This window comes from Acanthaster planci, linkage group LG01 (assembly GCF_054643075.1).
Source record: "Acanthaster planci isolate LZ-2023a linkage group LG01, COTS_SCS, whole genome shotgun sequence".
Taxonomy (NCBI): domain Eukaryota; kingdom Metazoa; phylum Echinodermata; class Asteroidea; order Valvatida; family Acanthasteridae; genus Acanthaster; species Acanthaster planci.
Window position 1 is genome coordinate 23997935 of NC_141777.1, and position 17628 is coordinate 24015562.

General features: G+C 42.1%; 1 protein-coding gene across 7 annotated transcripts; it reads right to left on the bottom strand.

The window, feature by feature from the left end:
- Positions 1-3686: 3686 nt before the first annotated feature.
- On the bottom strand, positions 3687-17358 carry LOC147800572 (uncharacterized). 7 transcript variants are annotated; one of them, XM_087143692.1, is made up of 7 exons: positions 17235-17358; positions 15002-15146; positions 13956-14078; positions 13626-13730; positions 13035-13148; positions 11891-12031; positions 3687-6490 (listed from the first exon to the last, which is right to left on the bottom strand). In XM_087143692.1, the coding sequence occupies exons 2-7, from the start codon at positions 15140-15142 to the stop codon at positions 6416-6418; spliced, it is 699 nt and encodes a 232-aa protein (XP_086999818.1). In that variant the 5' UTR covers positions 15143-15146; positions 17235-17358; the 3' UTR covers positions 3687-6415. The 7 variants fall into 7 exon arrangements, with proteins under 7 accessions (XP_086999818.1, XP_086999821.1, XP_086999820.1 ...); XM_087143695.1 differs by having other exon boundaries at positions 15002-15038; positions 17235-17302; XM_087143694.1 differs by having other exon boundaries at positions 13041-13148; positions 15002-15142; positions 17235-17274.
- Between the last annotated feature and the right edge of the window lie 270 nt (positions 17359-17628).

Here is a 17628-nt window from a genome sequence, read left to right on the forward strand (position 1 = left end):
GAGGAGTTCGTTGTCTGATCTGTTCTTGTTGCTGACATTTTTCTTCCGCAATGCCAAGGAAACCTTTGTGACATTTCTTTGCTTAAAGTACAGCTGTACATGCTTGTGAAAACACTGTCTCTGTTGCATTCAAGTACATGAAGTGGCCACTCCATCCTCAGCACACATTTGTTTCCTGGCGTGACATCATGAGTTATTAAGTCCAAAAATTGTCAAACTAATCCAAATTTTAAATGGGTGGAACTTTGTTTTGGTTATCAAACGAACCTCGTTCTTGAACCGGTCGTTCTTTGACCAGTTGTGTGTTGCCCTATCAGACCCCGTCAAACTCTTCAAAACTTATTTTCATCAATAAGCTGACTTACCAATGCAAGGGGGGTTTGTAATTGCCATGTTCTCGAAAGCTCTTGACAAATTTCCGTCACTCATGATGTATGCATTTATTACAGAACTGAACTGTACCCGAAGATTCTGTGCCATTGGAAAGCTCTTGGTCAGCATAATCCAGAAATGAAAAAAAAATTGTCATTTACTATACTTGGTCTGACTTGATGCTCATTTTATGGGGACAGCCAGGCCCTTTCGATTCATGATAAATGGCCATCATATTGGTCTATTACTTTTACTTAATTTTATTTAATTTTCCCAATTAATCTTTGGTTTCTTGTGTTGGTAGCAGTGGAGATTAATATTGGGAGTTTTCCCAAAGAGTTGCGAAATCTGGGGAAACTCACCTGTCTGGTATAACTGTTGGTATATAACGTTTCGGCAATCATGAAAACACACATCCCAGCTTTCATTAGTGGTTAACCACATCCGTTTTTTCTGTATTTTTTTTCAATATTTGCCAGGGGCGGTTTGCAAAATGGCACGTACCAGGGTGAACGCATCAAAGGTGTTTTATGTACTGATCAGTTTTGACCTGGATAAAATCCCTTCTGAGGTACTTGCCACAGTGTCTACAAACGACACCCTCATAGCTCCATGCTTGAATCTGCTTAGAACAACTCGGACCAAGTACGACAAGGGGCTGTTGAATTACTCATATCTTTTCAACCGTGCCCAAAAAGTACGGAAGCGTCTAATGACCATACATATACAGCGTTAACGAGATAATTTATGATGGAAACACATGAAAAATTGTCGTACAAGACAGAATTCACTCATGTGAATTCTCGGAAAGACATTGATTCCGAGTAATCGCACCTTTGAAAGACAGCATTGACCGATCTGAAATCTCGGAACGACATGATTCCAACTTATAGCATCTTGGAAAGAGGGAATTCACCGATATGAAATCATGGAAAGACAGGATTCTGAGTTATATCTTTGAAATCCTTGTTTCCACGATAATGTATAAATGAATTATGCATACGAAGATGTGATAAATAGTGTTAGCGAGTTTTCCTATCTTTAAATTCATGATTTCCGAGCTGTTGTATCCAGGCAGTCTATATAAACAGTTCCCAAGATGCGATAATTCGGAATCCCGTCTTTCCGAGATGTCATACTTGTGAATTCCGTCTTTCCAAGACGCGATAACTCGGAATCCTGACTTTACAAGATTTAATATCAGTGAATTCTGTGTTTCCAAGATAAGATAAATCGGAATCCTGTCTGTCCGAGATTTCTACGGTGAATTCTGTCTTTCAAAAGATACGGTAACACGGAATCCTCTCTTTCCGAGATTTAATATCAATGAATTCTGTCTTTCCAAGATGCGATAGCTCGGAATCCTGTCTTTCCGAGATTTCGTATCAGCGAATTCTGTCTTTCCAAGACTATCCAAGATTTCATTTCAGTAAATGATGTCTTTTATGATAGTCTTTCATGTGTTCCCATCATAAACTATCTCGTTAACGCGGTAACGTGGATGGTCATATGCGTTTCGGTACAAAAGGGCTTCTGGCGCAACGGCTCCAGTCAACTGTCAGCATACTAGCTTACAACATACCATTGTTTTCGCAGCCGCCGATCTCTCATATTGAACTGCAAATGTGACATGTTGAATTGACAATCCGATTATTCAATATGTACGCAATACGCATCATCAAGATAAAACAAGAATATCTGATAACCCTTTTGGGGGGGGGGGGAGTTTGGAAAGACAGTTTAGCTGAGTTCAGTGGGGTCCCTCAACCCTCTGTGCCGACAGTTTGACATTTTCACTATTAGCGGCATCAAGGAAGTAATACTCTGACTTTTGGGAGTCTGCATGGTGACGACAAGGTCACTGCTGCCGTCTGACCGACGGGCTCAGACAAGATTGATGAAGATAAACGCCTTATCTGCTACGAGAAGCCTTCAAGAATCCCCCATCTCCAAGTTAGTTAGACCAATGTGGAGGGTGCGGAGTTGTCAACTGCCCTATATGAAGTTTGAATATAGCTTGACAAGATCAACGACCTTCGGTCCACACATTTTTGCGGTCGGTGAAACTTTTAACACATGGCAAAGGGGTAAATTTACCCTTCGTGCTAGCTATTCCATAATGTACATAATGTACAGAAGTTCCCGGATGTACGTCCGACCGAGCGAAATATCAAGGTTTGATTCTGAAATTTGAACGAACGCTGCCACCATAAAATGAGATTTATTCCACCACGAAATGAGCCACTCAAAAAGTGTCCCACTGGTTCATCGATCTTTCTAAGATGATTGCTCTTTTGGAAACGTTTGAGTTTTCCATAATCCACGGAGTGATGTGTCGAGATTTATCTGTTCTCTGGTTCTCTCGTATAGTCAAATTTTTAGAACTGATCGATTTTAGCTGGTGTATTCTGTGCACGAAACATGATAGCGTCTGTCAAAATTCACAGGCAGTCTCCCTACAGACAAGGCCACATTTCACCAATTTATTCACAATCACAAAGACTTGCTAACTATACAAGTACTCAATTATGAATCACTGTCTGTGAACAGCGAACCCTGGATTTGTCGTGGACGGGGGATTTCAACCCCCCCCCCCAAAAAATTATGCCCAAGCCCCACTCCCGTTGCGCCACAAGGGACTAGAATGTATGATTGTATTAGAACTTATAGATGTACATGCACACGTAGGTGTAAGCATATCTTCGTTTTTTAGGAAGTAAAAAAAAAAGAAAAAAAAAGGCTCAAGCACCCTCCCCCCTTGGGTATGCCACTGATTGTGACTGTCACTCAATCGATTAGATTTTTAAAACCACAGCATCAACACAAGAATATACTGAATGCAAATTTTTAGTAAAGTTTTTAATAAGTTTCTGAACACTGTAAATCTTTTATTTACACAAATTCAGTGCACAACTTTTGTAATAATTATAAACATTTGGCAACTGCACAAATATGTTTCTTCATTCAAAATTGAACATACACAAACAACAAAAATACTGAAGCACTCTTGCATGAATTTTGAAGGCTGAATATATAATGTTAATACTAACACGGGCAAGAAAGGCATGGAAAAAAAACAGAACCGGAGTGACTTGCAATATAAAACTGACTTCAATACTATTCAAGTTGCATCGCTTTGAAAACCTCTCAAAGCATTTTAGAGCCAAATAAAAAATTGCTTTTTTTCTATGACAACTAGGAAGATCATCAAGAAAAGCCTAACAGAGGGAACAGTTCATTTCTACGAAAGCCAGGAGTTCTTTCACACCCATCAATTAACACTCTTAGTTTCTGTTCGGTCAAACCATCTGTGATTCTGTTTCTCCACATGTAACATCTGATTCTCCACCAATTTATTCAGTCAGCTTGAGTCAAGCCATTCAAATTAATATAAAAAGGCCACATCCGTGTTGGTATGATCCCCTCATTAAGGTGTTCTGGATTTAACATCTGTATTGCACATATACAGCAAAATGACATCACACAACCTTTGCAAGTCGCATCATCCTATACATATGAAGCACCTTTGTGGGGAGCAAAGTTTCCTCACCCGCCACAGTTGTGTGGGTTTTATGCTATGCAACAAAAACCACATAGGAAAGGAAAATAACAAGTTTTAGTACTGAACATGTGTGTGAAATGTGTGCAGTGAACTGGGGCTATTTTACAAAGACTCTTGGATCACATTCAAATGTTACTGCGGGAACCAAACAAAAACACAATTTGGCTTCAAATTTTAAGCAACTGGTTTTTTTTCCACAAAACTGGGGCTACGTTGAACCAGGGGTAGGTGGGGGGGATTTGACACTGAGGTTTGAAAAATGCCCTAGATTGGACAAGTATGTGTTTGGATCTGTTTTTTTGACTACAAGAATTTTCATTTGTGGCAGTTACATGACGTAGGCACAGCATGTGATCTGGACTGAATTTTGTGGCTCTGCTCAACACAAGGAATGAATCCTTGAGGATGCTTACTTACATCCTTCATGAGATCAGCATTTAAAGCCACTTGAAAAAAACAGAGAAAACAACATGAAAGAGGCCTGCTTGACACTTGATCGTTAGAACAATTGTGATTGATCTTGCACATGGGGTGGAAGTGAAAAATGTGCTGCCTCCTTTAGGCTACTGGGACCGGATGAGAACTTACTCATTTAGCCACAGAGGACAACATGGAGCATTCCAGGGGTTAAAAAAGAAAAAAGGTAGGAATTTCAAATTATTGAAATGGACTTCTGTGTCCAATCTACCTTCCTTTTCACACTTTACCTTCTAAAGGTGCTACAGGACCACATCTCATTTTTGTGTAAAAAAATAATTTTTGTGATTTATTGTATATGTCACACTCTTTGGAAGCAAAAGGTCACTAGAACTTTTGACAAGAAGCTAAAGTTAACTCTTTCCCTTTTTCTTTGTTTGACTTAGTGTATGGCACAGATCCAATAAGGAAACAGCTCCAGAAATAGTTACAGAAAGCTTAAGTTTTACAGAAAACCAATGAAGATGAACAGTGCCCTCATGTGTCAAGAGATAAAAACAAAACCTCAATCAGAGGGTAATAATAAAACGTAATAACTGGTAACAAAAAAAGATGGGCAATCCATTAATTTCACATCATTCAGTAGTGTGGGCATTCAAGTGTTTGAATATGCCCTTTAATCTTGACATAAGGAAAGGAAACTGTGACAGCAGTCCCTCCCACTTCTCATCTCTCATATCCTGCTTATTCATAGCTCATTGCCACACTGGCTACACAAAGCTTGGTATTCACTGGTACTCTCATCTGGCGAGCTTCACCGGTGCAACAACGTTCCCTGGCAAAGAATCTCTTTTCCCTCTCTTCCCCCCACCCTCGACACACTCATAACTTGGCAAGGTGGGATGCATGTAAACTTCTGAGGGGAAAGGGGCTGCAGCCAGACGGATCTCTTCCAAATGTCGAGTGCTTTTGTGCTTGGGTTTTGCGGGCGAGGCATCCCGGCACCAACCTGTGCCAGGGATTTTTGTTGTGGGGAAACTACTGGAAATTCAAAGGTCATCAAGTTGGTTGGAGGGAGGGATTACACATTCATTTGTCCCTGGTCAAGTTTTTTGTCTCTCTAGTTCTTGCTGTGGAAGGACCGCTGGCAAATGCTGGTTGGCCAAGTTGTGTGACCATGCTGTTTTAGGGTGCCCCAGTAGTCAGTGGAAACAAGCCCCCTTTTCTCCCCTCAGCAAACTCAGGCCAAGGAACAGTAACCTGAAGTTTGAAGTGCCCCTCCCACAACCTTGCCCTGCCAGGACTTTAAGCTAACATAAGGGTAATTTTAAGTTTTAAAATAATAAAGATCTGAAAGTCACAATTTGCAATCCTCTGTTACTTTTTCAAAAAAGTTTGATAAAGACCATCATAGTTTTAAAAATTAATGGGAGGATGAGACTTAACTTTCATTTGTAAATAAACAGCCTCAATGAAGCACAGGCACTTTTTATCCATTTTGCTATGGGCACATCAACCCCAATGATGCAAATTCAAAGCTTCAATTCAAAGACTTCCCACTTGGTTCTGATAATACCTTCAAAAAGTTCTTGGATAAGAGGTGAAACTGGTAACACAGGTAAAATCTAAGAAATGGCAAATGGCTGTGTTGACATCTCTCCCTGCTCCAATTATAATTGTATATGCTGCACATTGAAATTAACAGAATTTGTGTCAAAAACAAGGTTTAAAACAGGGTTTCCATTGCAATGCCATTTTTAAAGCAAACTCACAGTAGCCGTGCTGACTTAAACACTCTCCTTCAGCATTTGATTTGGACAAGCTACAATTTTATCAGCAGACGCCTGTCACTACATCTCCAAAACATCATATATCCCCTTTTGGCAGTTCACAGGTCAAATCTGCTTTACAGGTATAACAAATGTACAGGAAACAAACATTCTTTTGTCAAAAGCCTCGAGGTCTGCTTTGGGCAACCTTGAACCTTGCCAAAAAAATTGTCTGTGTATCACTCTTGGCAATAACTTGCTACTTCAGCAGAAAGGTGACTGAGCCTACCCATTTTTAGTTTTCATTGAAGAAAAGTTCACTGTCTAAGACCTTGTCAAACCAATCCTCTCCAAGTGTTGACTGCAAGACCTGTATGCATGGAGACAGAGCAGGGAAGAAACGGGAACAAAATAAGGAAACCATTGTCTGAAATTTTAATGATGCCATATAAAGCCAAGGAGACTTCCCACATTCATCATCGCTGTGCTATCTGTATCTCAGGATGTCTCTCTTCATCAGACATGGTCAGGCATCTAGTAACTCGAAGCACCCCCGTTTCTTTTGGAACGCTCCAATGGGAGTGATTCGCAATACAGTGCATCCTAAAACATTTGGCTCAAAGTGACACCTTCTTTGCTTTCAGGGGTTGGTATCTGTCACATGTTATTCTGCATTTAATCTTCAGTTTTTCACTGCTTCCTGCAGTATCACACAAATACAAATACACATGGAAGCCTCGCCACTTAAGTCATAGTTAGTCACTCACAAGTTCAGTTTTAATCTTGCAAGTCCAAAAAGCTGCAGAGTTCATGCATAAAAGGAACACTGTTTAGTATTTGCCAATATGGATTTTTTCCATGATGCAATGCCTTTCCTCTGTGGAAACCTCTTAGTGGGGTACCTCTATGTGAATAACTCCTCACAGAACGCCGCACATTCATGCTGGGAGAAGGCAGTGTCAACAGCTGTTAGTGGCCAGATGGCAAGGGACAGCTAGGAAAGGGGTATTTCAACAAGATGTTCTTGGAGGGGTCCTGGGAGTATCAATCCAAGGATGATAACTTCAACTGCTATGTACACTCTCAGTGTACAACTCATTTTTGTTGACGAGATTGTCTTCCTTTGACCATAGCACACATAGTCATGCATTACTTCCTTTTTCAAGGAAATTCCCCCATACAATTTGAAGCAATCAGATCACTACAAGCAAAGACACAACTAACTTGGACAAAATTAAAACTACTGTGTTGCAGTCCAGTCCTTCTGCAGTTGTCAGGAGGAAGGAGATCAGTCCGCCAATTAAGGAGGGTTGGAGACGCAAAACCAGACAAAAACTGGTCTCAAGGCGACTGCGGCTTGATTCCCTTTGATTTATTTCCAGGTGCCAATCAGCAATGAAAGTGTAACCAAAAAGAAACGAAAAACCCTGGCATCCAAAAGTTTGCCAAAATAGGTATGAACACTAAAGCCAATGGGAAAGGGGCTAAAGTTATCCCCAAAGGAGCCATCTTCCTGTTACCGCCAGCCCACCAAGGTGCAGGTCTCAAGCGTGGGAACTGTCATTGAGAAAAGCCCTGAAACTTCTAAAGTCCTGCCAAAATGTAATACAATGTAAGCGACTTCCGGCCGAAAGGGCGTTGCTTTGATATAACAAATTAAGTCTGCACACTGCAAGGAACCCTCATACCCATGCACTGATCTCATGCCAGAGATCGGTAGGACAGAGTTCATATTCACATTAAAAGTAATTATCTCACCAAGGATCTCCCCAGACCCCTAAAACTACAACAGTGCAAGGTGATAAAACCAAGCTTTCTCACATATTCATAATATACTTTATAACTTGCATTGGAATGATTAAAAAATATGCCTTTTGGCAAATGCATACCCGTCGGCTTGGGGGAGGGGAAGCACTTGAGCCTCAGAAGACAAGTTTCCCTGACACCATCTTTTTAACAGGAAGTGAATACTTTCTACAGGACGACCCATAAAAAAATGCAACAGTTGCAAAAAACTGTCATTGTGAAAATCTATTTTAGACACATAAAACTGGTATCATAAAATGCACCTGGGCTTAAACTTTGTTTGGGTACCACTTGTGAGTTGATTACTTTCTGTATGACTGGGCAATGAATATTTCCCTGATGTGATGTTAAATAGCTGCTGCATGTTAGAAGCTATGAACAGTGAAAACTGGTCCTCAACTTACCTTTGAAAACAAGCCTTTCATAAATGTTTATTCAACAGGAAAAAAATCCTTATTCATCTTTTAAAGTTGTAAAACAGCCTTTATACCCTGTCTACTGCCTTGTCGTGTGGCCAATAGATCAATCCAGTAACTCAGTAAGCCCCGCCCACTATTAACATGGGCACATAACATGTATTCTTCTCCAATGCCATACCACATGTTTCAGCCACATGCATCATACGTGCGCGGATGCATGTCAGACTTTTGTGCACACATGCCGGACACAAATCATGGTTGTGATTGGTCAGAACACAATCAGGTGAGGCTTAATGGATCGGTCTAGTCTCCAATGCCTTCCACATGTCTACCGCCTCGGTTGATGTTCACCTGTCGGTTGATGTTCATCTTTATCTGGGGCTTGGGTGCGTATTATCTGTTACTGCTAGTCTAATTAGATCTTCAGATTTCAGCATAGTCCATCTTTCGCAGCTTCCATGTACATCTGCATTTCAGGAGGGTTATCCCACAGGAAGAAGTCACACAGCACAAGGTCAAGTAAGAGTAGTGGCCATCTGTGTCTCAATTAGCACGACCACCCAATTGCGAAAAAGTCCATCCATCATTTGTACCCACCAAATGCAGGAATTAAGCAATGGGACAAATCTCATTGAGCTCTAACCACTACTCACCAGCAATTAAGCAATGGGACAAATCTCATTGAGCTCTAACCACTACTCGCCAGCAATTAAGCAATGGGACAAATCTCATTGAGCTCTAACCACTACTCGCCAGCAAAACGTGCAACACCTCACTTAAACTGTCATTGCTCATTCAAGCAAAAAGGAATCAAACTACAGTTGGTTTCTAAATCAAGCACAAGCGTAGCCCATTTTATGATGCCAAATTTATGTATTTGTATTGTGGATTCTCATAGTCACAGTTTTTGTAACTGCTGTGTTTTGTGGGACACCCTGTAGAGTAAAAAGAAAAATTACAGTTCCACACTTAATGCCCCACCAAGTGTTTGATATGAGTTCAGCGCTTTCCAAAGTTTTCTTTTAGACATAACTCTAGTCAAATACTGACGTTAGTTGCGACAAATGCTAATTACGCTCTCCAGTTGGAAAAAACGGAAACAGCCCATTCTGAAGCCCAAATGTTCCAGATGGAATTATAACTCCATTTTTCGATGAGTAACTGCAGGTGCCTCCCTGTGAGTAATCACAGTCCATATTGATTGGAAAGATGGAAAAAAATATGACAACAACTGATTTAATTCACTTGCAGACAAACCACTCTTTACCGGGATCGGTGTAATGAAAGTGAGTAATCAGACAGTCTTATCAGGACCACTGATAATTAAGGCCGCGTCCGAAACGGGCTTCCAGAGCTATGGCTAGGTCTATTGTCTACGCGTCTCCACGCATTTCCAATAGAGTGAAGACCTAGACCTAGCACTAGACAAGAGATTCGGATGCAGCCTGAGTTATGCGCGGACAACTGCCATTAACAAACCATCCATCAATATCTATGAGAGATTTCAAAACAGTTTAGCCATGACAATGTGAAAAGGATGGCAACAGACACCTCACTGAAGTTGAGTGTCCCGTCTGCCAACATATCTCATTTGTACTAGGTCTTCTGCAGGTCGCAAGCCAATACAGTCATTCTAACCGTCCACTGAACACTAAATGTGTCTGCGGTAAACGCAGCGTTTGAACTGTGAGAGAATTCCATGATAAAAGGACACCACGTTCCCTCGTCCCCCTCCCTCCGTGTTGTTTCAAGAGATACTTGAATGGTAACAGTGGCGGTTTATGTAATGCTAGCACTGACATGAAGCTAGCTATGACAGATTTTGTTCACATTACGATGAAATTGTTTGCGTAGTTCAACTCAAGCATGTCCCACACAGTGGAGCTCTGACGTCTGGTTACCGGGAGTGTAGTTGAGGCCATCGCAAGTCCAGTCACAAGTCATGTCCTAAGTAATAGGATGAGCAGCGTTAACAATGAGTTGAACATCTTCAGGCTTAGCTTAAAACTTGACGACCTGTAGTAGGGGTTAGGACTTGTGACAGACTCAACTACAACCCCAGTGGTCAGGCTGTGTCATGTTCTGTTTCTCCACGGGAGTCCACAAACAGCTTCACGGCCAACCTCTGTTCCGTCTTTTGAGATGAACCCTAAAGTTGCTCTTCCGCACTGCACACAAATTCCCATACATCAAAGTACACACTCAGAACTGCACGTCCTTACAACCATATGCACTACATGCTCTGACCCATGACACAGGCAGAACAAACAAGACCCGCATGCCCTGTATGTGAAATATCCAATGATTAGAAGTCCCTCAGTGACATACATGTAGGAAACCTTTTGAGTGGCACATCAGTGTATTTTGGTAACAATTCCAAGAGCTTAACTGGCCAAGTGCCAATTCTGCAAATTTCTTTATTAATGTCTACTGGGAATCCATTACTGTCTACAGAGCTTTACAATAAATCTCACGTCGACTATTTTTTCCTCAAGATTCCAAGAACATGAGCACTTAAATCTAAATGCAGGATGTCACAGAAGCCAACCTGTGGATAGTAAGGGCTACATGCGTCAAAGAGAAATTCTGCTTTGTCACCTAGCAACAATGCCCCGTGAGACCCAAAAGCTGTGTGCAAATGCTTGTTTCTATATATGTTGGGCATGGTGTACGCATGATTCGATTGTTTAACCTGGGGGAGGGGGCTGTATGGGAACCTGACGTACAGCAGGTAAGGGTACTTGAGGGGTTGATCCAACCTCTCTCTGTCAACAGGGAGGACATACTTGTGTCCACTGCACAGAATCCTTAGATCAATCCCAGAACAAGATTGTCACACCTCAGGCCCTAGTAATGGCAGAAATGTTGGCTTAACAAAGTAAGGCCGAGCTGTTCTGAACATTCGCTGGCTGCATGTTTCCACCACAGCTGATGGGGCGAGGTGGAAGATGCAGATTGCAGATGTGTCCTTTCTAGAAATTCACAAGCCAGGCGTAGTCTCAGTGAACAAACCCTGTGTAATTCTGACTATGGCACTGACTCAGCCCAAAGATTACAAATATATGCATGCGCAGTGCTTCGGAATCCAATCTATCACTTGACACATCCCTCAGCTGGTTCTTGTTAAAACACAAATTGTGACAGGGAAAAAGACTTCTACGGGGAAGTGTCTATTAGTCTTTTTTTATCCAAGTCACATTTCATCAATACTTTGCTGTGGGTATTCCTGGGTGACAGCAAACGATCAAATGGCCTTGCACTTTTTGAACCTCAGAATGTAAAATTTTACAGTAACAAAATGATCTTGCACGGTGGTATTCAGGATATGCTTCAAGAGCTGATTTATTCCACTTTTGAAGAGGGATTCTGATATTTTTGTCTTCTCTGTATCTCTACAGATGAAAATACAGATACCGTCAGAATACCACTCGCATTGTCACTAAAGCTACTGTGCCCCAGCGAAGGTTACGTGTACATAAGTGTACAGATGTTGTGAACTGTGGCTAAGACTGAAAATGTAGACGGAAGTGGTAAGCATACATTACCTCGACTGACTGGAATGAATCTGTAATTGATGACCCTGCCGTTGCCTCTTCCCCTACGGGGGCTGGTTGGGATGTCTCCAAAGAATTGGTTGCATTGTTGCCCTCGAAGAAGTCCAACTCTGAGAACTCAGTGAAGTCATCCTGATGTGTCAGACAAAAAAATTAAAACAACCAAAGCAAAATTCACAAAAGGATTATCTTTTTAAAAAAATCAGTAAATAATCATAAAACAAGACACTTTTGAAACATGGAGATTGTGCTTGCAATTTTGAAATCCTGCAGGTGCAGACACCGTGTCTTGATTAACACAAAGGTTGTCATTTGACATTCACTGCTTTTATGTTCACAACACTTCACGAAGAAAAGACCACAACTGCACTCTTTGTTATGCCGCAATTAGAGAGTTCTGGCTGTGGCTAAAAATAATACAAGCGCCTATGGCAGCCGCTGCTTAGTGGCTGAGCCATTCCCCATACATGTGTCAGTTACTTTCAGTCACAGCAGCTACTTCCAGACACACCTTAGAAGTACCAAAAATTGGTGTGCAGAAATAATTTTGTACAAAAATCTTAAATTGTTTGACTATTATACATGTATATCACATGAGGTCTTGTGACTGTAAAATCAATTGCCCTTAACTAAAACCTTTGTTTTGGCCAGAAATCTTGCTCAATGAGACAACATGTATTGGTTATTTACAAGAGATACAACCAGATCTAACATGTCAAACCCAAGGCCAAACAGCATCAAAGTCTGAGGCAAGTGAGGATCCAACAGAGACACTGTTTAACGAGACTGGGCTCCTGCTGTCTCTGTATTGACAGTTATGCTGTTGACTCTTTGATGCAACAAGGCCCCACAGATTTGGACACCTATTTTTATGTTCAGCAGCGTAAAGATTAAGGCTGAAAGCAGCCTGACAAATCACACAACACAGAGCTACAATTCCATAAGCCTGGCCCGCTTAACACTGGCTCTTTGTCTGAGGAAGGCAGAAGCTCTTGGCAATGAACCAGGAGCTTGTTGCCTGTGAACTAAACCACAGATCCCTGATCGTGATTCAGATCCGTGTGAAACAAACAGGTCCTAACATTAGCCAGCAGATGCCCATGGATCAAATCCCATAAAATCCTACACAACTTACATGTACCTCAAAGCTAACACCCTCTGCTCCTATGGACTGACTGAGGGGTGTATGCTGCCCGTCCTGCTGGCTAGAGGCTGACTGGGAGCTGGTAGACATTAGCTTCTTAGAAGACTATAAAAGATGACATGAGATACATAAAACCCTTTTCAGGAGGAAAGCCTTTAAAATCCATTCTTACATGAAAGGAAAGGGTAAGGATGTGTGTACAAGCATGAATATCAAGGATAAGAAAGCAGAATCTGAGAACTGTTGTAATTTGCGAGCAACATCCAGGAAGCAGTGTTTAGTCACAACAAAACCAAGGAAAAACATTTTGAGACGATGTTCCATATATGCATGAGTGAAATGATGGAACTGCAGCTATGCAAGATGAGCAGTCCGCAGTTATTCTGGGAATCAGGTGGACAGTGGGCAAGTCAACCTTAGTTGGAAAAGAAGAGAGTATCACAAATGGGCAAGGAACAGGCTCAAAACTGTCCCAATATGAAGGAAATTCCGTGCAACTCCGAAACAGAAGAAGATGGCAATGTAAACTCCGACCAACAGTCAGAGTTGGTGAACTGAACATCAAGCCTAGCACCCAGTTACCTCGAGAGTTGAAGTCGCAGCAGGCAGTGTGACTCCCATGTGTTGGTGAGCGATGGAATGCAGCTGGGAGGAGAGACTGGATACCAAACCAGTTGAGTTTGGTACCTACACAGTCATACAGTAATAAGTAAAAGTACATTGGTATTATCTGAAAGGTGCATGTGCTTCAAGTGATGATAACATATACAAAGGGTTTTTATGTCAATGAAAAACTGTGCATGTAGCAGAGGAATGAGGGAGAGGCTGATCAAAAGTAAGGTTAAATGTGGAGAGGGGAACAATAAATGAAGATGCTGAGAAAACCTGAACTCATCCGTACTTTTCACCCACCTTCAGGAGTGAGAAACACTTCTGTCTGAATTCATCATTGGAGCTGTGACTCACAATTGTGGAGACAGCCTCAGTGATGTTGGCAACAGAGCATCGGATGTTGTCCTCCTTTGCCTTTAAATTCTAAGGCAAACAAATCAGTGAACACAAACAATTTTATGCTGAAATGTTCACACCAGAGGAAATGCTTGATGCTGCCTTATCACGAATTCCTTTCAAAGAACAATTTACAAACGACAGGAAAATTCACTATACACATTTTTTTTCAATGAAGGCTCATTTATGAGATTGCTTCTCTTATCATTCACTGCTGTGTTGCACACAATCCTGTAAAACAGACGGAAACAAAGAAAGTACAGTATAAACATACATATTGACATGTATGGCATGAAGAATTTAATTGGGACAATGTTTCACCACACTACTACCCTTGAGCTATAAGGTTCCTCATTCTACCTACTGTGGAGTTCCACAACTCAAGGGGTACTCTCCTACTTTCAGCCCAGCACCATTTCTAAAACACAAATCTGAAAGTTTTTTGACGGAGTGAGAACCACCCATTTGACGACAGCTTGGGTCACTCCAGCTCAACCACCCATATGACGAGAGTTTGGGTCACTCCAGCTCAACCACCCATATGACGAGAGTTTGGGTCACTCCAGCTCAACCACCCATATGACGAGAGTTTGGGTCACTCCAGCTCAACCACCCATATGACGAGAGTTTGGGTCACTCCAGCTCAACCACCCATATGACGAGAGTTTGGGTCACTCCAGCTCAACCACCCATATGACGAGAGTTTGGGTCACTCCAGCTCAACCACCCATATGACGAGAGCTTGGGTCACTCCAGCTCAACCACCCATATGACGACAGCTTGGGTCACTCCATTCCTCAACTAACCCAGCACACCAGGATTGCAGTGACAGTGTGTGCACTAACTGAGTAATCGCAATGCCTTGCCGATGCATGGGAATTGAATTGAGATTGACAATGATAATTGTGCAATGCTGTTACTACAGAACTTAGAAGTCACATTACACTTACCATAACTATAGATGGACGTACATGTAGCTTTTGCAACCTGAGGTCACAGTGAGGTGAAAACACTGTTAACTTGTCGCAATGTAGCGGTTTGTATTCACCACAAAAGGTCACAAAGCTCCCAGATGTCACAAAGAGTTGCATCTATCTATTGTATAAATCGACAACTAGAATTAGAAGTCATTACTGCATGCATGATAGGTGGTACACGCGCATGACATGCCTCTTTGTAAGTCTTACTGTCTTAGACTACTAGGGTGTCGTGATTTGCCAGATGCACAAGTGCGTCAAGCTGAAGAACGTGCGTTTGAGTGAGGTGCCACAGCAGTTATAGCCTCTCTCAGATTAGTCTATTGTCACTTCGACAAAAGAAACATCATGGAGACCATGCATAGCCTTGGTGACCACTTTGCAGAACACTTGCACAGTGTGCGCCAACACCCGGTCTCACTGTCGCATAGCACTTTTCCTCACCACCGCATATTCTCCGTGATGTAAGCATCTACATCCTTCGGAAAGCGCCATCTGTTGTACAGAGTAAGGAACTGGAGCAGAGCGTAATCTTCAAACTTGGAATGCTGCATCGAGGTGGAATGAACGTGGATTTTTCTGCGTTCATTCAGAACTGAATCTGCTTGCCCTGATGAAGGTACACAGTTACCAAAAGCTCGGCAATAAGATACATTAAGAGCACTAGTAACTGTATTTATTTCTTTCAGTATTCTGATCACGGTGCTACGTAGGCCTTCATATTTCTCAATAAAAGAAATGTATGAGTTATCTGGGAACAGGTCGATTCGTACCTTGGACAACTCGTACCTTGGACAATTCGTACCATCAACTCGACTTAATTGCACCAACTTGTACCTTTGCAAAGTTGTACATGTACCTTGGCCAACTTGTACCTCCAGTATAGACAACTCGTACCTTTGGTACGTGACAACTCGTACCTTGGTCAGAGCTTATTACTGCTGCAGTCATCATGAACAGTTTTTGGTTTCTCAGTCACAAGTACCTTGCTTAGAGCTTATTGTTGCAGTGGGGTCAATAAATTGGTTTCTCAGTCACCTACTTTGCTATTTTCAGCTAGGCCTACACTGCTTCCCGTACACTCTGGGAGGCCGATATGCTTCGACGTCGTTCATGTGTGTCAGGCCTAGGCATCTGAGGCAGAAATCAATCAAGGCTTAAATATAAGCCAATTAAGTCAACAGAGAAGAAATGTCTCTGAATGAGAGAGTGCCATCATTTCTCAAACAAAAATATAATAAATAATCAGTGCTCTGAATTATGCAATTGCCAAGCTTTCAGTAACTGGGTACCTTCGTCAGGGCAAGCAGATTCAGTTATCACGCTCAGCTCTTAATGTAGCCGGCCGCCTCTATCCAAAATAGGCCCTCAATTTGGGGCTTTTTGTGAGAGAAATACCCGAACTGGAAATTTTCAGTCCCAAATTTGGGATTTATAGAAATATTTGTATGATCCTTCCTGATTATGGCACGTCTTATTGTAAAAACCCCCATGGGATCACAAAATATTGATGAGCTTGCACACAGAAATACAACCATTTGGTGGAATGCACCCATCGGGTTGTTTGACATCTGTCACTTAAACCAATGGCGCACAAATGCCCATGGAAGGATAATATGCAGAAAATCATGCTGTCACTGTGTTTCTCTCCAGGAAATTTATAAAGGCATTTCCTTGATATGTTCCTTAAACATGTCAACAAGGAAAAATGAGAAAGTTAAGTGAATTGCGAACCTGAAAGTACGAGACGTCTTAACTCATGGTACGAGTTGCCCAAGGTGCGAGCCGTTCAAGGTACAAGTTGTCCAACAAACAACATGCCCAAGGTACGAGTTGACTCGAAAGCAGTTATCCTATGGAGGAATACCTCCATGGTTGTCCCAGCAACATCCATTAACCACCCTCAGATATGTCAGACACACCCCATCACCCCCCCGGGACCCCCCAGAACTAGAACTGTGGGGTCCGACGTCTGCTCCTCCGTCTGTCCGTGGGAGCGGGGCGGACTTAGGACCCCACAGTTCTGGGGGTAGGCCTACCCCCCCCCGGCATTCAGCAAGAAAGGCAGGTTAAACATATCCCTTCCATCCTCCTTTGATACAGTAGCGTTCATATTTTTTTGGTTGATGTGTACTACGGTCAGACACAAATAATGACTGATTTAGAACAGAAAAACGCAGTATCAAAGAAGCCGGTCATTGTTTACCATGATCTTGCATCTCCCACATGTCTCTGTCCGTTGACATGGTTGACATCCATTTTACATGCAAGGTGAAAGAACCAAAGGTACCTGAACGACGATTAGTGTGTTACAAATTAAAACCCATTCCGGTGGGAAGAACGCGCTAAAAAGGGACCAGGCTATAATTTCGCTGGTCTTTTCAGGGTACCAGCCTTGGGGATTTACCTTTTACAAAATCTTACCCCCAACTCATCTAAGCTGTAATTCTCCATATACCGACTGGGTGTCCGACTACGGATGACCTCAAACGTTAGACCCCACGTGATAAATGGCCAATGAGAGCGAGGGACCCCCCATGATAATGTTGTTGTGACATGATGTACAATTTACGCACGGTTTACGCACGTACGTGCGTACC

Bases quoted from the DNA above. Each gene is read 5' to 3' on its own strand.
- LOC147800572 (XM_087143691.1), bottom strand. The intron at 12,032-13,034 runs GTAAGTTGTGTA...CTGACACATCAG, and splicing joins GTGTTAGCTTTGAGGTACAT to GATGACTTCACTGAGTTCTC. The intron at 6,491-11,890 runs GTAATGTATGCT...CCATGCATACAG, and splicing joins ATTCATTCCAGTCAGTCGAG to GTCTTGCAGTCAACACTTGG.